The sequence below is a fragment of the Danio rerio genome, chromosome 6, assembly GCF_049306965.1.
Source record: "Danio rerio strain Tuebingen ecotype United States chromosome 6, GRCz12tu, whole genome shotgun sequence".
Taxonomy (NCBI): domain Eukaryota; kingdom Metazoa; phylum Chordata; class Actinopteri; order Cypriniformes; family Danionidae; genus Danio; species Danio rerio.
The window spans coordinates 35,243,285-35,271,163 of NC_133181.1; the positions used below are offsets into that span (position 1 = coordinate 35,243,285).

The 27,879-nt window shown below is 36.0% G+C and overlaps 1 protein-coding gene across 1 annotated transcript in view; it reads right to left on the reverse strand.

Annotated features, from left to right (window-relative positions):
• The window catches only part of zc3h3 (zinc finger CCCH-type containing 3), a 116,836-nt gene that overhangs the window by 4,607 nt on the left and 84,350 nt on the right, over positions 1-27,879 (reverse strand). The window contains exons 5-11 of the mRNA XM_684588.6: positions 25,765-25,910; positions 24,573-24,645; positions 22,196-22,354; positions 22,037-22,106; positions 17,239-17,370; positions 4,439-4,602; positions 633-802 (exon numbers count right to left, since the gene is read on the reverse strand). Of these exons, the coding sequence (XP_689680.3) occupies positions 633-802; positions 4,439-4,602; positions 17,239-17,370; positions 22,037-22,106; positions 22,196-22,354; positions 24,573-24,645; positions 25,765-25,910 (914 nt within the window). The remainder of the gene's footprint in view (positions 1-632; positions 803-4,438; positions 4,603-17,238; positions 17,371-22,036; positions 22,107-22,195; positions 22,355-24,572; positions 24,646-25,764; positions 25,911-27,879) is intronic.

Here is a 27,879-nt window from a genome sequence, read left to right on the forward strand (position 1 = left end):
AACCCAACTACTTACACCATAAATATTTATTATCTCCTTGCTCTTTATATATACAGTGACCCCATAAAGTATTTGGAATCTTAAGCCGCACTTATATATTAACACATGCACACAAGTGTTAAAGGGCTCATCCAATTTCAATGCATGAGATACTGAACAATCTAACTGGCAACTAAAAATAAATTACCTAAACTTTTTCTAAGAGAAATGGGTTATTTTCCTGATCAGTTACCCCAAATTTGTATGGACATTCCCAAATTTTGCTATAGTAACAATATAATTACCATTGAAAATCAAACAATCTCCTTTTCGTAAAATCTTTTTACTATCTTTTTTTTAAGTATTACTTGATTTTATAAAAGGAACTTACTCAGTGGCATTTCATAAACTGGGTGTCTCTTGAGTATCTAAATCATGGGTCTCAAACTCAATTCCTGGAGGGCTGCAGCATCACACAGTTTTACTCCAATCCTGATCAAACACAGCTGATCCAAATAATCAAGTTGTTCAAAAGAGTCTTGAACACCTTGAATAGTTACATTAGCAAAAACTAAGTGAGTTTGAAACCAATGATTTAGATCATTTGAAGGGCCAAAGTTGTTGATCTGTTCCTGTTGACCTACAATACTCACCTTTGGCCTGTGGGCCTGTAGCAGGAGGGATTTTGGGGGTATCAGGGTTTTCTGAGCCATCAGGAGAGCTGGACAAAGAGATGAAGGAGGGCAACTTCTCTGGACGAGAGCACGATGAGCCTTCATCTGCCAGTGTGGACTCTGAAGACTGAGTCTGAGCTGCATCCGAGCTGTGAGGAACAATGTAAAAATGAAATATTTATAATATTGTATTATAATATATTTATATTATATTATATTATATTATATTATATTATATTATATTATATTATGTTATATTATATTATATTATATTTTATTGTATTATGTTGTATTATATTATTACAAACCAGTCTAATCAATAGATGGTCAATTGTGTTCAAACGTTTTATTGAAGTTAAACTAAATAATACTATTTAGTATAATAAATAATGGGAGTGAGGTTTAGGGGGCTGAGTGTAATAGAGTCCAGCTAGTAAAGTGTTATGCAGGTAAACATCGCTCCTCTGACATCTAAAGGTGTTCTAGCGACAGACGCTACAGGCCATGATCTTTAGCCTCCTTGTTAGAGCAACCTACTTCCATGCAAAGAATTCGATCCCAGCTAAGTGCGGGTCGGGTGGAGTAGGACCGGTGGGTCCAAATATAAATAAATTATGTTTGACCCAGCAGGATCACAGCATCAGTGTAAAATGAGAGTAAATTAAATATACAACATATGAAAGCTGAATTAAAACAGTTTTCAATTTATGTATGGATTGTAAGGTTAGGACTATATTTGTTAAAAATGCAAGTATTTAACAATCTGGATTCTGAGGGTTAAAAAAAAAAGTCACCTTTAAAGTTGTCTAAATTAAGTTCCAAACAATGCAGATTACAAATCATAATCTGACAATATTATCCGTCTAAACTTCTCAATAATTTTCTGTCATCACCACTGCTGCATGAACAGAATGCATAACAACACTACAGAAACATGAGGAAAAGTGGAGAGAATGAGAGAATGTCCTTAATGTTGATTGTCAATCAATCGATCCACAATAAACCCTTTTTTACATTTCCGGGTTTCTCAGCAGTGGAAGGCATCATAGTTGGGTAAACTTAGAGCGTAGGGAATAGGAAAGTACAACAAATATTATTTTTACAACTCTATTTGCTAAAATTTTAAAAGAAAAACTCCACGATAGTGTTATCAAGACTTTCAGAAAAAGAAAAAAAATTCTGTTAGACTAATGACTGCAGCCAGAGGAGAGAATAACGTCAAGTTTACTCTCAGCCCCATAGATGCTGCATTAAAACACCTCGCATATGCGATAATTCGTTTCTTGTTATTTGATGCAAAGATAATATAATATATTCATAAATATGTATATTTATAAATATATGTTCATACTTTTTTTTAGAAATAAAAATATTTAAAAAATGAACAAGGATTTAAGATTATGATGACCTTTAATTGTGTCATAACAGTCTTGTGAAAAGGGTCCAAAAAAATGGTGGTATTTAAGAGGTATTTTCCTCAGTGCAAATCAGACATGTCACAGGTATATTTTTCATCTCTACATGTTAGAAAGTCATCCATTTGTCTGTCAGGAGTGATGAGTAAACAAGCGGGCTGCATACAGGGGGCTGTGCTAAGATGGAGGGCAACAGAATAATAGCACAATAATGCTCTGTGAAATATGGATTTTACTAAAATATTTGATGTTGACAATAAATTTGCCTTCTCTAGAATCTTAAATTCTAAGCTTAATGAGTACTTATGTTTTTCTTATAGCAAATTGGTAAACTTAAGTCTTTTCATGTTATAATTTGGAAGAGCAGTTTTAGATTGTATTTTTCTAATGCCCTGCTATTTGTTTATCTAGCTGTAATAACCAAACAGGAAATCTACAGTACAAGGCTAAAATAGTAGCTTATGTGAGAGAGGCAGGGTTAACATTATTTTTGTTCATACAGTCAGTGTCAGAGGAACTGAGTTTTGTTTAACAGTTAAAGAAATAAAGCAATCACATTTTTTTTTCAATTGCAATCACATAGTGTTGAATTGAACTAAAATCGAATCCTACTGGATCGTGATTGCTAAATCGTATTGTACTATGGAAGTCAAAGGTTACAGGTTTTCAGCGTTCCTCAATATATCTTCTTTACTGTTCAAAAGACGAAAAAAAAAAACTGTGAGTAAAAGTAATGAGTAAAAAGATGATTTTTGAGTGAAATTTTTTTTTTCAACTGTATTTCCACATATGAATGATAACTGAAACCAGGGGCATCACTAGACCCCACATGCCTCAGTGAAAATCGTCAATGCCCCAGTAAATGCTTTGAGTTAAAGTTTACTTAAACTGTACTGTACTGTAATGCATTAATTAAGAGTGGTAGCCCCAAAATAGAGGCATTCTCTATTCACAACTAAATCATCACTTACGAAAGCAATGCAGTTTAATTAAAAACAATCAAAAATCTAAAACTGAGACAATCGCACAGAAAGCAGAAAGCTGATGTGCTGCTCCAGCTCCTAGTGTGAATCCCGGTTGTTTACAAGCCCAACAAAAAAATATACATTGTGAAACTGGCGTGACCAGCCTTTAATGCAGAGGTGTTGGCACGCAGTGAGTTTTGCAAATCAGCAAAACCAATGTTTAAGTAATATGATGACGATCCTATTTTGACTAAATATGGCTCCTTTAAGTTTTTTTTTTGTATGAAGCAGAAATGAAAGATGATGAGTCAGGGAAGTTAGACTTCATAACATTAATTCTTGGAGTTCATCAGAGCCAAGTCTATAAAGAAAATTCTTTAAAGTTTTTTGTGTTCTCTAGAATTGTCTGTCTGTCAACCAACCAATCAATCAATCAATCAATCAATCAATCAATCAATCAATCAATCAATCAATCAATCAATCAATCAATCAATCAATCAATCAATCAATCAATCAATCAATCAATCAATCAATCAATCAATCAATCTTCTTCAGCTTAGTCTATTAATTTATCAGGCATCGCCACAACAATGAACCATCAACTTATCCAGCATGTGTTTTACACAGCGAATGCCCTTCTAGCTGCAACCCAGTACTGGGAAACACCCATACACTCTCACATGCTCACATATACACTACGGCCAATTTAATTCATATGATTCACCTGTACCATGTCTTTTGACTGAGGAGGAAATCAAAGCACCTGGAGGAAATTCAGGTGAGAACATGCAAACTCCACATGCTAACTGGCCCAGCTGAGACTACAACCTGTAAACCACTCAGCCACCGTGCCGCCTTATAAAAATAATATTAGAAATCTTTAAAGTCCTTAGCACATCATTCCAATTATGTCTTTGGTCTGGATTGATTTCTGTTATTTATTTGGAATAATAATTGCATAATAACAATATTGTATACTACAACTGCTGAGAACAATAATAATTTTATTTATTTATATTATTCAGTATAGCAATTTAAATAAGGGTAACATTAAACAATATATTTTTTGTTGGGGGCTCGTGCCCCAGTAGACCTTTATGTCTAGCAACACACCAGACTGAAACCATTCTGAAAATATAGAAATCCGTGCACATTTTTTTCCTACTTAAACAATTGTGCCACATAGGAGGACAAGGCAATGTCAATGCAAGCCAAATTTTTTTCAATGCAAATCCTTTTTTTTTTCGTTGGTTACATTTCAACTTTAATGGCAGCAATAACAGCAGACTCAGTTAAACTCAACCAGGGCCTGTATTAAAAAACTTTCCCTGTTTCCTTTTTTCTTGTTTTTTTGTTTGTTTATACTTAATACAGATGACAATTACAAAAAGGAATAGTTCCTGACCTCCTTAAAACATCTCTTGTACAAGCTTTCTTGGCCGCTCCATAGCTTGCATTAGAGCCAGTACGTTTCTTGCTCTGTCTGTGGTGCAGTTTGCATTTGGAACCACGTGGACACACACCAGTACTGGAGAAGTCTGGGCATACCAGCGTGTGTTTCTTCTTACACTGTGAAGACAGAGACAGAGAGAGAGAGAGAGAGAGAGAGAGAGAGAGAGAGAGAGAGAGAGAGAGAGAGAGAGAGAGAGAGAGAGAGAGAGAGAGTGAGAGAGCAGAACATCCTTAATGCTTCATTCTATTACACCCACACAGGAGGTTTTCAGGAATGGTTATTAACGTGGGACCCTGGCGGGTACAGATTTTACCTGTGCCGCGCTCTGCAGGAGCTCACAGAAGTTATCAAAAGAAAGTGTTTTTTGTGTGATCGCACATGAGTAGGTGCATGTATCTGCTAAGTGAGAGAAGGTGAGCATGTGTTTGTGTGTGTAAGTGAGAGTAGGTGAGAGTGTCTGTGTGCCTGTGTAATTTGGGCGTAAATTGGTAGCTTCATTCTTCGGGAGACCCGATCCCTCCCACCTGTCAGAGGAGCTAATTATACCCCACTATGGGGTGAGGAGCGCGAGACGCGTGGATAAGTGAGAGAGATAGAGAGACTGGGCGAGTGTGGCCCACGTTGCTCCAGAAATAGAGAGAGAGAGAGAGAGTGTGTCTGTATGTGTGTGTGTGTGTGGTTGAAGGATCGTGTGTCCGGGAACAGTGTGGACTCCTTGTCACCCCTTGGGACAGATCGCCCCAGAGACATTCTAACCAAAAAGAGTCACAACCAGCCTAAAATCACCAAATCTCCAGTTATTACAGGGAAACAGCATCTTAGAAATTGCTCACACATTAGATTGATGCTTTTAGTGTTTTCGCAGTAAACAAGAGATTTTCTAAATGTTGTTTAAAACATAGCCTACCAAAACACACATAGGCTGCTAATACACTTTTATAGTAAATGCATTCAGTGTAAACAACCACTTAGAAAAGTCAGGAGTACAAGCACGCAAAACAAAGCAAAGCAAAATATATTAAACAATTAAAGGTGCAGTGGGTGATAGTCTTTAGAAACATTTTTGTTGTGCTGGTTGAAAGTCTCTTTACATTCCAATAGTAATGAGTGAAGAAAATGATCTTAATGCATTTATATGTATTTTTATATTCTAGGTAGGGCATAAGACTAAAAAATGTTCATCCAATTAAAAAATGGTCAGGCCGACAATTGCCATACTTCTGACAAGTAGCCAAACTGTCTGTCAGCAAATGCAGATCTGTACATCTGCACACTTGTTCATGCATATCCGCTGTTTGCGCATGCACGTGCACCGTGTTCATGTGCACATGAGAAAATGACAGCAGTAAAAACAAATGCTAAATCAAAACTTTTAAAAATCCTGATATAATATTTGAGCTACATTTGCACGCTGAAGAAAGGATGACAACATGGCTGAAGTATTTTTTTTTTTGACAGGTAATGTTCTGTTTTAAAACTATTTTAGTCGTGCAAAGCTTATGTAGATTTTGTTGTTTTATAAATGGGTTATATGCACAAAAGTGTAGTCAGCCACTGAAATCTTTGCGAAAAAATGTATGTGACTATTTTCAATTTCATAAGGGAACTTTTACAGCATCGATAATGTAGATTTTTATTTAGTTTAACAGCAAAACATAACTCAATAGTGCTATTCTGCCTAGCCTGCTTTACTGAGTTGCAGTTGGTTTTATATTCATATTGGTGTATTAATATTTTAGCAACGACAACCTGTGATGGGCTCCCTATATTGTTTACCTTGCAACTTTAAATATTCGGTCTGAAATAGCATGCATGTATGGCTTAGTAATAAGTGTAATTCATACACCCCTCTGGCCAACCACTAAGATTACAGTAGTCACTTTAGGATAAAGTGTGTGGGAAAATGAGACTAGTGATCCTTGCATGTATAAAATATTGCACATGATGACAAGTTTTGCTTGCTACACAACTAAAAAAGTGCTATATATAATACAGTTTTTTTATTCAATATTGTAGTATTATAAAACACTATAAAGTTTTCTAACTGGCTAATGACATGATTTAATGTAGTGGACGGTCTCTGTCATCTAAGGTGCGTGTTCATGATATCAGGAGGCGTGTCTTTATACAGCAGGGGAGCAACTGTAAGAAATATTATGCTTACCAGTCAGCATTTTGGTACACACTTACTGCTCCTTTAACCAAAGCAAAAAATAAAACCAAACCAAACCATGCAAATCCAAACAAACAAACAAACAAACAACAAAACGACACCAAACCAAAAAAGGCAAAAAATGCACGAAAATTTTAAATTAAATAATGTTGCGAGAGTTAACAGACTTTATCAAACTACATAAAAATATTCCAGTTAAATGAACACATAACACACGAAACCAACACAAAACAAAACTCATTAAAGTAAAAAAACTATGAAAAAAAGAAATAAAAAAAGCTCCAAAGAAAGAAAAAAGAAAAAAAAAAAACACAGAATCAAGACCAAATATATAAATAATTAATAAAAAAAAAAATAATAATAATATATATATATATATATATATATATATATATATATATATATATATATACACACACACACACACACACACACACACACACACACATATATATATATATATATATATATATATATATATATATATATATATATATATATATATATATATATATATATATATATATATATGTTACCAATAAAACAGGTATAGCATTAAATTAATCACATAAAAACAAAACAAAACTGTGAACTGCAAAAATTTTATTTTTTTTTCTTGGGAAACACATCAAGAAAAAATAGCAAAATAATAATAAAACTGTTAAACCAAGACAACAATATTGACAAAAAAAGTAACCAAGCCAAAACAAAAACTGAAATAAATAAATAAAAACAATTACAAAAGTTTAAAATTCAAGTCACTTTCTAGAGGACCATTTTTGCTATATGTACTGCAAAATATATAAATAAAAAAAATAATTTTAAATTAAAGAATATATTTTATATATAGACACAGTATAGTTTAACAGGATTATCGCACCCAATGAATCTGGGTCTCTAATGCCCCCTAAATCATCCTATAGACAACATCATCACTCACCACACTCATGGCTAATTGGCCCAATTTGCTAAATCCCTTGCCACTTGAATTCAGTCGATTCCAATTCCACCCCATTTCAGAAGAGCATTTGGGACCTTTCTTTTTTTAAACACCCATTTGTTTCTTGTTTGACTGATAACATCCATGTCGAGCTTTAATCACTCAAAGGTCTGGCCAAGGCAGACAGAACAAATGTGTTAATGGTGAGAAATTACAAACCTTGTAAGGTGGGATAATCTAAGAGTACTACATCGGTAATACTACAGTAGCTCACATGATTTAGAACAATCCCTTGTGGATTCATTCATCCATTTTCTTTTCGGCTTAGTCCCTTTATTAATCTGGGGCCACCACAGCGAAATGAACCGGCAACTTTTCCAGCATGCGTTTCACGAAGCGGATGCCCTTCCAGCTGCAACCCATCACTGGGAAACCTTTTTGTGCACACTGTTCTTAATCTCACGATTTAATTATTTAATTTTTTTGTAGGTTACCAGTTCTCATCTCCTTCAATCACAGCAAAATATGAATAAGAGGTAACCCCAAAAATCAAATAGATGATAGTCCATAAATGTTGTTGTTGTTTTGTTTTAAAGCAGATAATCTACAATGATCTGAATTGAGGAAACACCACTATTGACAAAAACTGTTGACAAAAAATGTAAAAGTAAATAAATAAATAATCATAAAAGTTAATAACATTAATAAAAATAAATAATGAAAAATGTATTAAAATATAAAATAAAATAAAAAAAATAGAACAAAATATAATATAGAAAATAAAGTTAAAAAAAAATTCAAATTTAAAAATAATAAAATAAAATAAATATTGGGCCCCTATGTCCTCTCCAGTGTGGTCTAAGCTGGATCTGGGTTGCTTTTGCAGTGAAATGTACTGTACCAACCATCACACTGGCATCTTTAGAGCATTTATAATTTAACAACATTGACTGCATCTTCTCTCTACTCTCAGCCGCCAACAGAGCATTTGATGTATATTGACCACTAAGATGGCCGGAGCACGTTAAATTCACCAATTTCAGACTTATTGGTTGGCTGCAATGCTAGAACCTGAAGTCAGTTTTTAATCACTCTTTCAGAAGTTCTGTTTATTAGTTACTGAGCTGTTACTACAGTCTTTTACTATCCTTCAAATTCTGAAGGTTCATGACAATAAACCTTTTTCAGGTCTTTAGGATATTTTTTTTTAAAGTAATTAATTCTCTGATAACCTCATTGTTGTCAGTATAATCCTTTTTAGAGCCTGCCGCTCTTTTAAAAGAGCTGACACTTTGTTGCGCGGCAGTTTATTATTGTGAATACACTGACAGATTTACCTGCCTCTTTCATCACATAAAATCCACAAACCTAAGTAGGAGGAGTTCTTGGCCAGAAGAACTCAAACTTTAGTTAATGGGATTAAAGAGATACTTCACCCAAAAATTAAAACTTGATTGTGATCCAGAGTTAAAAACTGTTTTTCCTACATTAAAGAAGATTTTTAGCTGAGAGCTGTCAATTGATATAATCAAATGGGTATCGGCAATTTGAGAAAAGAATAAAAATAATACCTGTCGTCCCTTATCATACATTGAGGTCTTTTGAAGTAAAATGATCAGCCTGTGCAAGAAAAACATTTTTATTATCATTTTAGTTAACCTGTAAGCCATCACTCATTTTGGGGATATAGACCTACCTAAATTTAAATAGTAACAGTTCTTGACCCCAGTGAGTTGTAAACATAAATTATGTATCATTGGAAAGAAGACACGTTGAGCTTTACTATGGTCCATATAAAGTTTCATGCTTAAAAAATGTGAAAATGTATACATTATGAAGTAATTAAAGAAAAATTTTAGTGAGTTCAGAATTAGTTTTTTCATATACAAACACAGAAAAAAAAAACATTAATGCAATAACCTGAAAAAAATATACTTTGAAAGTCAAGTATCTCATGAGTTTACATTTCAAATTTGACAAAGATAGCATTCAAAATGAGAAAAAGTTTTCTGAGACTACATCAGTGTTCTCCTTTTCCTCACCGTCAGAGGAATTTTCTCAAAAATGATCTTCCCAAACTAAAGCAGTTGCTGAATAATTTGGTCAACATTCACAGTTCATGTGTGTTTGAAAATGTGTATGTTTAGGCTTTACAATTCATTATCTAGAGCAGGGGTGCTCAATCCTGTTCCTGGAGATCTACCTTCCTGCAGATTTCAGTTGCTACCCATATCAAACATACCTGAACCAAATAATTAGGACCTGAACACCACTTGATAATTACAGGCAGGTGTGTTTGATTTGGGTAGCAACTGAAATCTGCAGGAAGGTAGATCTCCAGGAACAGGATTGAGCACCCCTGATCTAGAGTTTGTAATGCTCAAAGCACTGTTGGCTTTTTAGTTTTTTATTCAAATAAATCAGGGCCATGCTTTTAGGTAAACAGCTTCTACTCAAGCAAAGAAAAAAAAAAAGTCACCAACATTTTAAAGGGCCATGAAACCCTCCTCTTTCGGACAAGGTCTACCTCAGAATAAAAAAAAAAAAAAAATGCTCGCAGATGGGTATGGAGAGGGAGAAGTGGGCATGGCTGGCAGAGCAGGGGAAAAAGAGCACAAAATGAGACGCAAACCATGAGGAGACGCATGATTTTATAGTTTACAAGAAATAAACAGTAAGTAATTTAATGCCCTGCTACATGTGTTATTCATAATTTCAAATACACATTAACTCAATTTATTATATCATTATAAAGACAATTGTGTTTATATAAACACTATAAATAAGGAGGACTTCTCTCCTCTTTAATTATTGGGTTTGAATGCAGACACAGTGGATAGCAGTGCAGCAGGTCTCTTGTCATGTCTATTCCAACCATTAGCCCTGCCGGTAATCTGGAGGATATTAAACACAGGTGAACACAGCAGCACAGACATAGGCAATGTGTCTGAATGGTAACGAACTCAACTGATAAAAAACAAAGTCCGCCATTTACCAATTCTTGTACAGCTCTCCCGACAAAAATGCTTGCTGCAAACCAACAGCTTTGCTGTATCGACCATAACAGAATTGTGGGGAAAAACATGCAAAAAACCCTGTGGATCATAAAACAAAAACATCCGACCTGTGCCGTGTGCAGAGGTGGTCTCACCCAGTCATTGGGTTACAACTTGCCTTCAGGAAAGCATGTGCTCTCATGAATAATTAATAAGCAGGGTCTTCTCATAGGATAAGAAAACTCCACTATAATAATCAGAAGCGGTTTCTTGAACCTTTAAACAGCCCGAGGTTGAATAAATTAACCAAAAATTGTAATCTTGAGGTGAACTTAAGACATACAGTTGGTATTTAGTATAAATGTAGTGTACATAAAAAAACAAATAAATAAAGTTTTTAGTAATTTTTTATTTAATATTTAAGTAATTAATTGTTTAAACTTAACCAACTATGCACTGATATTAAATAATTTAGTCGACAGCCAATTATTAAGAGTGATATCTAAAAATACCAATACTAAAAGTTTAGCAGTTCTTCCTTTTAAACCTTTTATTAAAATAATGATAATGACACAACTTTAAACATAAATTGAAAATCTTTATTCTCTCATTGGGAAGCATGGTGGCACAGTGGGTAGCACAGTTGCCTCACAGCAAAAAGGTCACCGGTTCAAGCCCGAGTTGGGTCAGTTGGCAGTTTTGTGTGGAGTTTGACATGTTCTCCCCGTGTTTGCATGTGTTTCCACTGGGTGCTCCGTTTTTTCCCCTACAAGTCCAAAAACCATGTAGTATAGGTGAATTGGGTAAGCTAAATTGTCCGTAGTGCATGTGTGTGAATTAGTGTGTATGTGTGTTTCCCAGTGATGGGTTGCAGCTGGAAGGGCATCTGCTGAGTAAAACATATGCTGAATAAGTTGGCGGTTCATTCCGCTGTGATAACCCTGGATTATTAAAGGGACTAAGCCAAAAAGAAAATGAATGAATGTATTCTCTCATTTTCAAGTTGCTTCAGAGTAGCTAGTTGTCTAAACAGAAAATGCATTTCTCAAATGATCAAGTCATTCTTAACTAAATTCTAAAGATTAGATTAAGATTGAAAAAAAAAAAACCTCCATTCAAACTCACATTCATCCACCACAAGCTAAAGCATGCCAGATTGTGTCAAAAGTTTTAGCGAAATTTCACCTTAAGAAAATTTAGTGTCACCATTATCATTTAATTTAATTAAGCAAATCCTCACCAGAGACATATTTACACAGCACAAATGAAATGCACTTTACCTCCCACTTCTAAATGACAGTTATAACCTGCCCTCATCATTGGCTGTATGTAAACAATTGGCCAATATTGATTATGAACCGTTTCATTGACGCATCTGTATTACGCAATAGCAATGAACTTACCCACATTCCGTCATTTCCAACCAACATTTCTACAAATGATTGAAAGCTATTGGAGTAGCATGGGTGATATAAATCTCACCTAACCTATAAGTTGATTGGCTATTTGGAATCATATCTAATTAGCAGAAAATCCCAGTGATGGTGGGGTGGACGCAGTACAGAGAAGCCTCATTAACTTTAATGTTCACTGCTGCGATTCCAGCAAAGAAAACACAAAAGCCCAAGTCCTCCCCAACCATGCTCTCTCATACATTTTAATTTACATAAAAGCAGCAAAATAGAGGGAAAAGAGAAGTGCGTGAGAGAGAGGAGAAAAAAAGAGAGAGAGAAGTGGATGGAACATCTTTATATCAGTGCAAGTTAACAATTTTCCACTTGATTTAAGAAAGGCTGGGAAGTCTCTGGGGCCTATTAGAAGAGCTTTCTACTGGCCACAAAGCAGAAAGAGTCAGCACATTTTACATTACTGAGACAGAGAGCAAGAAAGTGAGAGAGAGAGACGGAACGTAGGGATGGTGGTGTGAGCTATGATAAAGAGCTGGGAAATGAGAATAGTGACAGAGTGATAGAGGGATGAGAGTCAGAGGGAAAGCGATCAGGACGAGGTGCGAATAGATGAGACCGGGCAAACAAAAGAAGAAACGGGACAGGAAAACATAGGGAATGGCAGACAGAAAGAGAAAAAGAACAGAGCGAGGATGAGAGTGTGCTTTAACCCTTGCTCCGCTGGCGTATCCATTGCTGGCCTCTCGCCTGTACTGCTGTCATCAGCACTTTTTCACGTCCATAATTATGGTGTGCTATCCATCATATCTAAGACAGTGCTTTTGGGACGGCGCAAAATTACAGACCTAAGCACTTCGGCTAATAGAATAAATATTAATATCTCTCTTCTTATATATTCTCATTCTCACCCCAAATATTTAAATGAGCCCTGACAGCGAGAGAATGCATTTGTTACGATGAAGGGAAAGCGAAGAAGAACAAATGGAAGTGGGGGGGGACTGAGCGGGAGACAGACAGAGACAAAGAGAGAAGACGGGAGAAGCAGAAAACACTGCGGAGAAACAATTCATTAGAATGAGACAAATCCAAAGAGCAGAGGACTGATAGGGGTGGCGATGGAAGTTTCTGCAGAAAAACAATAAAGGGAGTAACTGTCAGTGTAAAAAAATAAATCACTTTCGTTCTGGCGAATATGAATTATGCTGAAAGCTTTGTACTTTAAAATCCAAAGAAAAATGACACTTTAGTCAAAAAGATGCACTCAGTAATTTTTTGATGGGCAGATACAGCAGTCGTCTTGGACTTTCGTTCTGAACTGTTTGATATCAGAGATGTGCATGATAAACATGATCTCAATATGACAACCTCTACAAATCGAGTGCGAAACTAAAGTTAGTCTATCGTATGTCTACTAAACTATATGACATTGTATCTTCTCATGCCAGATAATTGTATTGAATCATATTGTATTAGATTTCATTTTATTTTGTAATTACCTTTTGATGGAATGAATGAATGAATGAATGAATGAATGAAGTCAGTGGTTACACATTTTCAGCATTTTTTAAGATGTCTTCTTTTTTGTTCAACAGAAGACAGAAACATACAGATTTGGTGATGATCTCCCATCATTTCAAACCCAAAAGAAACATTTAGAATACAAATGAGGATTATTTCAAACAAAGACATGTTAGGTGTCAGTCTCAGGTTCAGAGGTCCATTTCCAAACAGCAGCCCACCACTGCCTCATAGGTTGGAAACACACTGGTATATTATTCTGTACTGTAAACTTTGTATTGTGCAAATATAGCTTGTGTACTACATTTTTTAAAAATAAAATTAAAGATATTGTGTAAAGTAACCTATGTATGAAGTTAGTTAAATGGCCTAATGCTCAGTGCACAGACATAGCACAACTGCACTGCAGGTTTCTCGAGCTTTACAGATCATATTCCCTCATCTCTCTCCAACTTTTTTAGTATGATTTTTTATGCCATATTTAGTAGCAAAACATCCCAAATTGGGTTACCTGTAACCATGCTTTTTTTATTTAATAAATTTTTTTTTCAAGAGCCGAATCTGCACTTACAGTGGCCGGGATCACAGTCCAAAACAAAAATAGACATTCTGACATGGAACACACATTTCAAAGTAAAATAACTGCTCATATAAAATGATCATGGGTCCCAGTCTTATGAGAAATATGAAAATTACCATTCACTCACTGTCATGTCTTTCCCAGGAAGTATCTTCAAAATGGCAAATGCTGTAAACATTGTTCTCTGATCAATAAAAGTGAATAAAAGCCTAAATTAAATCTGCACATCATATAAAGAGCTTATGTCTTTTTGAAGTGTAGCATTAAACAGACAGATTCACAGGCGCAGTAGGTAGTGCTGTCACCTCACAGCAAGAAGGTTGGTGTTTCTGTGTGGAGTTTGCATGTTCTCCCTGCCTTCCCGTGGGTTTACTCCGGGTGCTCCGGTTTCCCCCACAGTCCAAAGACATGCGGTACAGGTGAATTGGGTAGGCTAAATTGTCCGTAGTGTATGAGTGTGTGTGTGAATGTGTGTGTGGATGTTTCCCAGAGATGGTTTGTGGCTGGAAGGGCATCCCCTGCGTAAAAACTTGCTGGATAAGTTGGCGGTTCGTTCTGCTGTGGCGACCCCGGATTAATAAAGGGACTAAGCCGACAAAAAAAATGAATGAATGAATGTGGTTCAAAGATTTATTTTAAATTAATTAAGTTCTTATAATTTCGAAATGACATAAAAACACTAAAATATATTTTCTTTATGGATCATAAAATTTGATTAGCATGTAATAAAGCTAGACTAATAAATGCTGTATTTTTAATGAGCCTATTAAGTAATACTGAACTGAAACATATTGTTAAATATTATTTTAAGAAATATTACTGAGCAAACTGTTAACAATAAATGTAACAAATAACATATATAAGTCAAATGATGTCACCTATACAAACAATATGAGAAAGGGTACAATAAATATTACAATATAACAGGGGCTGCACCTGTCTTGCAAGCCTTGGTTTGTACACTCCTGTGTGGGACAGGTGTGATGGGAAAACAGGAGTCTCTGTGTCTGTGTGTGAGTGCGTGTGTGTTAGGGTGAAGATAGAGGTCATGGATGGGTCAGAACCTGCTGGATTAAGGGCACAAGAGGACACTTAGTAAATGTGGGTCGCGTCGCCCTCTCTTGTTACTGCCCTCAATATGTCACTCACTCACAAACATGGAGGAAACCAAATGCATATGTCATAAGCAGTTTGATGAAGGTTTAGATTAACATCAGGAACACAGTCAAGTTTTAAGAGCTCTATTTAAAACTCTTGCAAAAATTCATCACCAATAAACGGCATTCATTCATTAAGACCTATAAAACAGTCATCGACCGCAAGCCACTTTAATCCGACAAGTGTTATGAATGTTAAAGTACATGTACATTGAAATAATGAGAACAGCAACTATTTGGACGCAAGTAGATGAAGATACAATATGTTGACAGAGATGACCTGAATATACAATGTGCCAAACAGTTATTCTTTTTCTCCTTATCAGCACCATTTACCGTACCATTTAGGTACAACACAAGTGTGCACAAGTGTGTAAAAATAAGAGGAATTTATTTTCAGTTGAAGGAACTTATGGCCCCAAAACATGATTTTTAAGAAAAACAAAACCTAGTCAAACAATTATTAACAATTTACTGTATTTTAATGGCAATTTAAAATGTAAAACTAGATAAAATGCATAAAAAATGTATAGGTTTTTTTAAAGAAAGCTTTTTATTCCTTATAATTTATTTTAAGCTGGGATTTATAGCCACTTTAAATTTAGAAAAAGTTAACATTTACAGTAATTTACAGAATAAAATAAAAATGACATTTTAGTCATACGTAACTATAAAATGTAAACTCAGAGAAAACATTTTTCATAGCTGTTTCTCTCATTATTTTTCAGATAAATATAGTTGACTGTAATGTTTATTGCACACTGAATCTGAAATTTTCGTCCAACATTTTTCACATGTCAAAATATAAATTCGACCTCGCGCAACTCTGTGATAATGAGCTGAACTCTCCGACTCCAAAATGTTTAGCATTTTTTAGAATGGATTAATTAATACACAATGGACTCAGTGTGCAAGGTTTGTTTACGTGACGAATGTTTCGAATATGAATACCTACGGAAATAAACACATACGAAAATTTTGGACTTTATTGTGCAAAGACCTTAGGTTGTGATGATTGTTCTATGCTTTAACGTGCTTGAAAAAGTTTTTGTTTAATTTGAGTTTTGTAAAACATTGTTTTTATATGCCTGATAACATTTGTGTGACCAAAATGTTGCTTAATACATACATGTTATGCAAGACTTTTCATTTTTTGAAAAAGATTAAAGAAGCAAAATGATGGAAGTGCTTGCTACAGATCTAAGGGTCGATCACACTGAACACGATTTTACATTCTAAAAATACGAGGCGCACCACACTGCAGTTTTTGTTGACAAAAAAAAAGAGAAGTGCTGTGCACTTTTTACATCACTAGACAACGACTGAATCAGCTGCGTATTGTGCGCGAGTGCTGCTGTTGATGTTGTTATAATTGTAATATTTATTAATATTCTAATTTTAAGATTTTTAAAGTCATAAAACTCTGGATAATTTGAATAAGTGACCACCAGTCTCTCCTCAATCTTTGAAAGTGTCTGTAGTCGCCTTGACAACACAAACACTGCTGTCACCTCAATGGAAACTCCACCTCTGCTTTCATCTGATTAGAGATTGAAAAAGACGTGACTGACATAACACGCTTTTTCTGCTCAGAGTGTAATTTTTTCAACTGCGAGCAAACAGCGTGCGGCAGCAAAAACGCAAGGCACAGCAGGCAGTTAAAAGTTTTAAATTATTCAAAAAAGTCACCTCTTGACGCAAAAAGTGCGTTCGGTGTGATCGGCCCCAAATTAACAAGCCAATAACAAGAGTTACAGTAAAGAAACTTAATTCAATTAAAACTATTTACAAGTTATTTTCTATTTGTTTATTACATTTTAGAGAACAATAACACAATAAGTACTTGGATAGATAGACAGATTATATAATTAATTAATTTGTAATTTAATACATTTATTAATTAAAAAAAAACAATCATCCTCTATATTTGAATAATCAATAACTCGTGTTTTGCAATGGAAATCCTCTAACTGCCTTACCTTATCTCCCTGAGGGCAGTAGCCTCGCACAAAGTCTTCACACACCTCAGCTTTACGAGACACATAGACATGGCTGTAGGGACAACTGCTGTTATTACATATCCCTTTCAGAAAATATGAGCACACCGGCATCTACAAGAAAAGAAGGAAACATTCATTTAGAGATTATAAATTACTTTATTAATCAAAAAAAAAAAAATCAAACAACACAAAAACGCAAACTAAAACAAACATAGTTGAAGTTAAAATTATCAGCCCTACTGGGATTTTTTCTTTTTCAAATATTTGCTTTTTTTTTTAGCTAGAATAAATAATAATAATAAATTTTCTTAAAACCATTTTTAGCTCAATATTTTTAGCCCCCTTAAGCAATATTTGTTTTTGATTGTCTATAGAACAAACCATCGTTATACAATGACTTGCCTAATTACCCTAAATTAACATAGTTAAGCTTTTAAATGGCACTTTGAGCTGAATACTAGTATTTTGAAAACTATCTAGTAAAATAGTACGTACTGTTATCATGGAAAAGATAAGTCAGTTATTACAAATTAGTAGTTAATACTATTATGTTTAGAAATGTGTTGAAAAAAAAACTTTTTTCCGTTAAACATAAATTGGGAAAAAATATGGGGGGGGGGGGGGGGTAATTAAACTTCAACTGTATCACTAAAGTTTGAATATCAAAAGGTTGACTGTGGAAACAATACGACTGAGCCTTAAATCCACTTACATGTGTACACTTACATCTAACATGTGTAAGTAATGGAAAACGCAAGTGAGTTTTATACATATGGCTCCAGTATAATGTCACGTATCTATTGAAGTCCCTGTCACAACACACATTTATCACACATTGTCTAATCAGTAATTATGTGCATGTGTCAATGGCACAGATTTGCACTGACTCCTGGTGAATATAATCTGCATGTATGAATAATCTGAACGTGACTTGAGTTGCTCTCTGGGCTTAAAATAGACTGTGAGGTTTGGGCGCACGATGAGCGGGGTGGGAGGTGGAAGGGGGGGCGTTGCGCTGCCCTCTTAAGTGGAATCTCATTTCCATGGGGGTCATATCATTTCTGCTTAATTAACTGCAACAGAAATATTGACCCAAGCGGGGCGTCGTACCACCTGCATGATGTGTTTATGTGCAGGGGAGGGGAAATGGACGCCAGCCATGACTGGGGTGAAGGGGTTTGGGGGGTTGGGGATCTTGTTTCTCAGTTATTTGGAAGGGGGACTGTATCGTTTTCAATTGCAGGCGTGAACTCAAGCCATGCTTCATAGCATATACATGGATGACACACAGGGTGCGGGGTTAAATTGAGCCCCGAGGCTGTGGGGGTATTATGGGGTTGGGGCGAGCAGGTGGGCTTTTGCTGCGATGAGGTGGCTCTGCTCCTTTAAGACAAGTGGACAGCTGGTCTCTCGCTGGACTGGAGGGGTAGAGGGCGAAGACTGTCACAGGTGCAGAGTTTCGGTGTGTGAGTGTCTGTGTGTGTGTGGAGGGGTATTGGTAGAGCAGGGCCGTGGACAGAATACAAGCAAAAGTCTGAACAAGTGTTGGAATAAGGAGAGAGGAGGGGGGAGAGAAAGACTATATTTTACAGAAAGTGAATGAGGGTGGGCTTTTTTCTGTGGCCAACAAACAAGGCAAACAGGTGTCTTGCTGTGACAAGAAAGTGTGGGGAAAGTTTCTGACCAGGTCCTACTGAACCTGTCATTTATACCTCTTCATATGCCACTCCTGCTGTGATTATAAATCTTGTATTGCATTACGTCTCTGTGCAGACCCCCAAGTATTTTGCCATTTAGCAATTGTTGAATCCAACACAAAATCAACAAAAAGTCACACATGTTTGCAATCCTGCTAAATTCTTAATTTAAATAAAAAATAATCATAATAAATGTAAATAATCTCATAAAACTTCCAATTCCAAACCATTTATTCAAATTATATTAATTAAGTGTTTTACATGTGGAGTAAGGCTGCACGATTCTGGCTAAAATGAGAATCACGTTTTTTTTTTTTTTGCTTAAAATCAAGACCACGATTTTCTCACGATTCTGTAGATGTAAAATAAAGGTTAATATGAGCAGGCTATTATTATTGTAATTGATCCTTCGGTAAGCCACACCCAAAAACTGCCACCCACCAATCGTGGCTTAGCAAATGTAGCTACGCGCAGGAACTCTGTCAAGCTTTCGAGCGAGGGAAACAAGCCAAATCGCTGTGCATATGGATTGGGCAAATCTGATACTCGATTTCCTAAAAGTTTGGACAGGTTGGTGGAATTTTTTCTCTTTTCAAAATCTAAAACCCAAGGGGAGAAATGCCAGTGTGGATCAAGCGCTGTGAGAGCGGGGCGCTAAAGGAGCGGGGAGTGATAGACTGACGGCAATAACTGACACAACTCTTACCCTAAAAAGATCTAAACTGTTTCCTACAAAATTACAAAGCATTAAAAATCAACAGAACAAAACAGAGATCAATATACTATACCCAAATCTGTTTTTCAGTAATTTATATCCCTTGTGTCCATGTCAGAGCTACAATTCACCAATGTTTTCGTCGGTCTTTTGTAGATTTAGTCATTGGTTACAGCGTTACAGCGGGTTGGTGTCTGCTTTTATATTTGCTGTTGAATTAATATTTGCTGGTAGGGAAAATCTATGTTCACTTCTGCTATTTATACTTTGATTTGCATTTCAATTTATTTATTTATTTCTTCCACTTAACTGCAAATTAGAAAAGAAACTGTATGAAGAGCACACAAACATACTGACAGTAATAGGCACTGTACATTGTTATGAGTCAATGATGCTAATATTTAATACAAATCAATCAGTTTTGCCTTTCTGACTGTTCTTTCTATGAATGAATAAAAGCACGGTCCATGCGTGTTTCCTCTTCTGTTAGTAACACTTTATTTCATTGCACAACAATTAATCCATCAGGCTTTTTGGCAAAAAAAAAGGGAAATCAAGTTTTAATTAGTTATAATTCGATTATTTTTAAATTTCACCTTTTCTGACACATATATATATATATATACATACATACATATATATATATATATATATATACAGTTGAAGTCAGAATTATTAGCCCCCCTGACTTATTAACACCCCTGTTTATTTTTTTCCCCAATTTCTGTTTTATGAAGGGAAGATTGTTTCAGCACATTTCTAAGCATAATAGTTTTAGAAACCTATTTCTAATAACTGATTTATTTGATCTTTGTCATGATGACAGTAAATAATATTTTACTTGATATTTTTCAAGACACTTCTGTACAGCTTAAAGTGACATTTAAAGGCTTAACTAGGTTAATAAGGTGAATTGGGCATGTTAGGGTATTTAGGCAAGTTATTGTATAATGATGGTTTGTTCTGTAGACTATCGAAAAAAAATTAGCTTAAAGGGGCTAATAATTTTGTCCCAAAATAGTTTTTTAAAAAATTAAAAACTGCTATTATACTAGCTGAAATAAAACAAATAAGACTTTATCCAGAAGTTAAAATATTATCAGACATACTGTAAAAATGTCCTTGCTCTGTTAAACATCATTTGGGAAATATTAAAAAAAGAAAAAAAAAATCAATAGGGGGCTAATCATTCTGACTTCAACTGTATATATATATATATATATATATATATATATATATATATATATATATATATATATATATATGGTATCTAAAATACCATTTAAACCCATAAATGAACAATAGCCTGACAATAGCCCAAACATCATCAGATTCCATTTGAAAATAATCCTCCACATGCAATATTTTTATAATGTTATCAGCTTAAGGGGGTAACAGGGTGAGACAGCAGACTTCAAGACTAAAAAATGACCATGCACACGTGAATGTGTCTGTCTGAGAGGGGTAGGTAAGTAATGAGGTCGTAATGTTCACTTCGGGAGAATCTAGACTAGTATATGATGGGTCACATGTTGCGTCAATACTGATCCCATCTCCACCTGTCTTCATGACGGCAATGCCTCTGCAAAGACCTCGAAGTATGTAACTCGGGAATCTATGGGATTGCCTCACAGATATTGAGACTGTGACACACCATCATAACCTGAGAGAGGAAGCTAAGAACCTGACATAGTATCTTTAATTATCACCCCACCGGCCAGCAAGCCCTGACAGTAACCTGATACTACCACATATGGCCAGTCATGACTTATGTTAAGATTCTGATGGCTTTATGCATAAATCCATCTGTCAATACCGCCCTATGAAGATAAAATACTGTAGCTGCACATTTTATGTTTGAGGTATGATTGAAACCAGGTCTATCAGATTATGATCTACACTGTGACAGATGAGTGTGGATTCAATTCTGCTTAGATGAAGGCTACGTTTACATGTTATTTCCCCCCTTGCATTCTAAAAAAGTTTCACTTTACAAAAAAACATTTTCAAAACAATTTGCATATATATATTTACATATATATTTGTGAAAATAGCCAAAATCGCTGTATTACATATACCTGGCCAGTTTTTGGTGCTGTAACCTCGTTAGTAAACAATAACTGTAGGAAATTGATGTCATGACTGTGGCCGCTCAGCAGCACTGGTGTGTATGTATAATTTGTCATGTGTAGCCTATTTCATGCGTCTCTGCTGTTGTCTATAACACTTTTTTTCCTGATTATACCAAGGTCATATAATGTTGACTGGATTGATGAAAACACATCTTCACACCAGGTGTAAATGGAGCTTAAACCTATTAATTTTTACACTCTTGATGAAAGTACGTAAAAAAGTACAGATTTACCTTCTCTTTGGCAACTTTATGTGAAAACGGACAAGTTCCATCTGTCTTCTTACATGTGCCTCTGAGAAACCTGTCAACCAAACAAGAATTTTATTTATTCAACATTACACAGTGTTAGACATTTTGTTTAATGTGAGACTGTGTGGAGATGCTCTGAACCTGGTGCAGACAGCCACTTTGTCGGGGTCGTGGATGTAGGGGCAGGTGTTGCCATGGTTACACTTGCCAAACCGGTTGTAATACATGCAGTACTGCTTGGCCTTCTGTTTCTTCTGTTTGGCATGTCGTATTATTGCTAAACTCCTCTGCACAGCACGACTGATGCAACAAAATAATATAAAAATAAATAAATATGTAAAAAGTCAATGGTTACATACACACACACACACACGCACGCACGCACACACACACACACACACACACACACTAAAGGGGCTGTGAACTACCATTTTGTGTTGTACTGTTTTCTGAGGGCCACTTAAGATTCTTACATCAAAAAAGCATCCTATTTTAGAAGCAATAGTCTAATTTCAATCTTGTTTTGATCCCCTTCATCGAAACACATTGTTTAAGTTTGCGTGAAGGATTGCAGACTAGGACATAAACATTCTCTGGCTATAAGATGTGCATATTAATAAATGTTAAACGCTTTGCATCTAAGATTAGGCCCTACCGTACAAAAATACACAGCTGGAAGCCCACTCATGTTCAATTTTGCAAGTTTATTTGACAGCCTGCATTTTTCTGTGGAGTCAGAGTTTAACCACATTTTACGTAATAAAGTGGCACATTGTACAACTTGGCATTTTGATAAATTGGCTTCAACACATGCATTTTTTAGACTAATGTGAAAGTTTTTGAAGTATGAAATATACAGCTGTAAGGAAAGTATTTAGACTCCCCCAAAGCTTTTACTCTTTGTTATACTGCACCCATTTGGTAAAAATCATTTATGTTTATTTTTTCCTCATTAATGCACACACAGCACCCCATACTGACAGAAAAACACAGAATTATTGTCGTTTTGCAGATTTATTAAAAAATTTAAAATAATATATCACATGGTCCTAAGTATTCAGACCCTTTGCTCAGTATTTAGTAGAAGCACACTTTTGATCTAGAGCAATGAGTCTTTTTGGGAAAGGTGCAACAAGTTTTTCACACTTGGCTTTGGGGATCCTCCGCCGTTCCTCCTTGCAGATCCTCTTTAGTTCTGTCAGGTTGGATGGTAAACTTTGGTGGATAGCAATTTTTAGGTCTTTCCAGAGATGCTCCATTGGGTTTAAGTCAGGGCTGTTGTGTTGTTGTAAAGCCACTCCTTTGGTACTTTAGCTGTGTGCTTAGGGTCATTGTCTTGTTGGAAGGTAAAACTTCAGCCCAGTCTGTGGTCCTGAATACTCTGGCGAAGGTTTTCGTTCAGGATATCCCTGTACTTTGCCGCATTTATCTCTCCCTCGATTGCAACTAGTCGTCCTGTCCCTGCAGCTGAAAAACACCCCACAGCATGATGCTGCCACCCCCATGCTTCACTGATGGGACTGTATTGGACAAGTGATAAGCAGTGCCTGGTTTTCTCCACACATACCACTTAGAAGTTTTATCTTGGTCTCATCAGACCAGAGAATCTTATTTCTCACCATCTTGGAGTTCTTCAGATGTTTCTTTAGAAATCTCCATGCTAGCTTTCATGTGTCGGGCCACTCTGCCATAGAGCCCTGACTGGTGGAGAGCTGCAGTAATAGTTGACTTTCTATAACTTTCTCCCATCTCCCAACTGCATCTCTGGAGCTCAGCCATTGTAATATGTCGGTTCTTCTTTACCTCTCTCACCAAGGCTCTTTTCCCTGATAGCTCAGACACCAGCTCTAGGAAGGGTTCTAGTCGTCCCAAACATCTTTTATTTAAAGATTATGGAGGCTATGTGCTAATAGGAATCTTAAGTGCAGCAGAACTTTCTTGTAACCGTGGCCAGATCTATGTCATGCCACAATTCTGTCTCTGAGCTCTTCAGGCAGTTCCTTTGACCTCATGATTCTACTTTGCTCTGACTTGCATAATGAATTGTAAGGTCTTATATAGAAAGATGTTTTACTTTCCTAATCAAGTCCGAAATATAATAAAACACAGCTGGACTCAAATGAAGGTGTAGATCCATCTCAAGGATGATCGGAAGAAATCGACAAACCCAGAGTTAAATACACAAGTGTCACACCAAAGGGTCTGAATACTTAGGACCATGTGATAATTCAGTTTTTCTTTTTTAATAAATCTGCAAACATTCTGTCTGTGTACATTAATGAGGGGGAAAATTAACTTAAATGATTGTAGAAAATGGCTGCAATATAACAAAGAATGTAAAATTTAAGGGGGTCTGAATACTTTCCATACTCGCTGTACATGATGACTTTATTCTACAATTACCTCTTGCCTCTTACATTAGGTTGATTTAAATTTCTCAGTTTATAACTCCTACCTTAAGGCGATATTATATATATATTGCTGTCCTGGGGAATAAATGATCTCTTACAATACTAACCTGGCCACATATTGTGTGGCTGATGTTCTTCCTTGATGACCAGAAGAGGAAACATATGGATTATACCACTCTCCTATAGAATGAAAAGTGAGAGAAAATTATAAAAGGAGAACTCGCTATTATAAATTAAAACTATATAATAATTTATAGAGGTGTAAGACTTTTGTCCACAAAGTTATCATAATGTTTCCCAAGATTCATGGACTAATTTCATCACAATTTTATAATATTTACAGTACAGTTGAGGTCTTATTAGCCTCTCTGTGAAATTTCAATTATTTTCCAAATATTTCCAAAGTGCTGTTCAACAGACTTTTTCTCAATGTAATTGTGAATGTACTGCATAATTAACACCTTGAAGTCAGCTATAGCCTGTGCTTGTTTGTTCCTCTTGCCTCATCCTAGCGCACCAGCATATTTATTTATAACAAGCCAGACTAACAGTGTGTAATTAAAGGTCATCACGTTCATTGGTAATGACGGAGGCCAGCAAGTACAACTAAGACAAGATATCACGGTGTTTATTTATATGTCAGGGACCGTCAGCCGCAGCCAAATGGCAATCTGAGAGAGAAGTAGGAATAAACACTGTACTCTTTGTAGCACTGAGTGACAGAGCGGTGAGGGCATAGTGCAAGGAATCCAAGATCTGAGCGCATGTGAGAAATGACTCGCTGGCTATGTGGGATGCAATTGGGAAGTCTATGTGAAAAAGTGATGGAGTCTGTGTGTATTAACTGTACCAATCCTGTGCGGTGAGACTACAATTTGTTGAGGAGATCATAAATAGACATGTGTATGTGCGTTTGTGTGGAATTCCCATCGCAGAGCAGGAGTTGATCTTTAATTCCACATCCGACTAGGGCTTCAAGGTTTAATCTAGGCTATTCACAATCTCTCTCGTTCTCTCTGTGTCTCAACCTGTAGCCAGTGACAGATGACAGCTTTATTATTTTAGAAAGCGACCTGTAGCCCCCTCCTCCATTCCATCGCCGGATGTGTTGATAATCTGGACCAGGTACTTAGAGACAACTGATATATTTACTGACCATTGAAAACCCATGAAAACACTTCTCAGGGGCACATATTCAAAAAAAATAAGTGTGCAATATATATATATATATATTTCTAATCTTTTCAGTGGTTAGAATTTTGCTAATTGATTAGGCAATGATCTTTGGAAAATAATTACCAGGTCTACTTGTAGGCGTGCAGGTGGTTTGAGTGCGAGATAACTTATTGGCCGAGACTCTGTACAGCTCTCCGCCTATCCACCTCATGCTCCGCCCTCTCCATTGCCTTTCTGAAGTTGTCCTCATACGATTCTGCAAGAGGGCTCTGAAATAAATAGCAAAATAGACAAATAGTGGAAATTACATTAAAAGTTAGGTAATTTTTCCCCCACTGTGAATATTATAAAAGGTTATGAAGTGGCAAGTTGTAGAAAAACACTTTGAACTACATCACCTCTGATCCAAACATCTATGTGTGACACAACTATTGCTATGATGCATTATTAGACAACAGGTAGACACTTTTTTATATAGGATGTGATAATGTCAAAAGTAGCACAAGTGAGCACAAGTAGCACAAACTGGATTACTGCAACTCTCTACTAGCTGGGCTTCCAGCTAACTCTATCAAGCCTCTTCAGCTGCTCCAGAATGCAGCAGCACGAGTTGTCTTCAATGAACCTAAACGAGCACATGTCACTCCGCTGCTAGTCCGTTTGCACTGGCTGCCAGTTGCTGCTCGCATCAAATTCAAAACTCTGATGTTTGCCTACAAAATGACTTCTGGCCTAGCACCTTCTTATCTGCACTCACTTCTGCAGATCTATGTGCCCTCCAGAAACTTGCGTTCTGTGAATGAACGTCGCCTCGTGGTTCCATCCCAAAGAGGGAAAAAATCACTTTCGCGAACGCTCACGCTCAATCTGCCCAGTTGGTGGAATGAACTCCCTAACTGCATCAGAACAGCAGAGTCACTCGCTATTTTCAAGAAACGACTAAAAACTCAACTATTTAGTCTCCACTTCACTTCCTAAGCTGCAATTGCCTCTTTGAATATCACACTAATTGTACAAAAAAAAAAAAAAAAAAAAAGAAAAAGAAAAAAAAAAAAAAAAAAAAAAAAAAAAAAAAAACTACTAACACTTCCCTTCTTAGACTTTACAGACCTGAAACTTGCCTTTAGTACTTATTCATTGTTGCTCTTAGTTGTGTAAATTGCTTCCTTGTCCTCATTTGTAAGTCGCTTTGGATAAAAGCGTCTGCTAAATGACTAAATGTAAATGTAAATGTAAATGTGATTGGTGTATATCAGTGTAAATGTGGAATCAATCAGGGAATTGTTGTCTCGCTCCACAGAATCCAGTACAATTACTAATTAAAGTAACTTTGATTGCATTTAGTTTTGTTGTTCTATTTGTGTAGATACCATTTGACATTGCTGATTTTTCAATAGTGTTATTAAAGGCACATTATGTCATTTTCACCACTAGAGGGTGCATATTCACAACAAACAAGGCATATTATCATAGTGCCCTGACTAAGTGTGGAATAATGGCAGTTGTTGCCTTTGTTACATTCTACAGGAAAAATCAGGTACATGTATGAGCTAAAGGATTCAAACTTAATATGAAAGCAGATGAGTTTTATTATGCCAGTTGATTTCTTCTGGCACTTCTGGTCGGGATCACGTGAGGACGAATCAGCAGTTTCATCATACTATATACATTTTTAAGGCTCTAATAAAACACAGTCTAATAAAACGCACAACATATTACAGCTTCTTTGGTATTTTTCCTGTATTTAAAAAAAAAAAAAAAAATTTTATAAAGCCACACTAGAAATCAAGGTATGATTATGTAATTAGCATGGTGACACAGGACATAGTCCATGTCACCAAATTGCTTATTTCTCTGGATTTAAAGGTGCAGTAATTAAGTTTGACACCCAGTGGTTGAACTAGGTACTGCACACCTGGTTCAAAACACATGCAAGTGCAGGTTGCCAGATTAACGACACCAACAGCAGTGTGCCTGAAAGTGTGCCTAAAGGCTGATTTAAACAGTTTTCTAACTAAAAAGCAATGGCATGCGAGTTTTTGTTCTAACCAACACCTGAAATATATGTTTTAGAAACATGACAATGATCACCTCAGGAATAGCTCATGTGCTTTATTCAGTGTTAAATGCTAATAATGTGAGTTTGAATGCCATTTACCATAACATTTATTGCCATACTACTAAAAGCAGCAGCAGCAGACTACCATTTACCTTACCATTTCATTGGAGTGCAGTAAG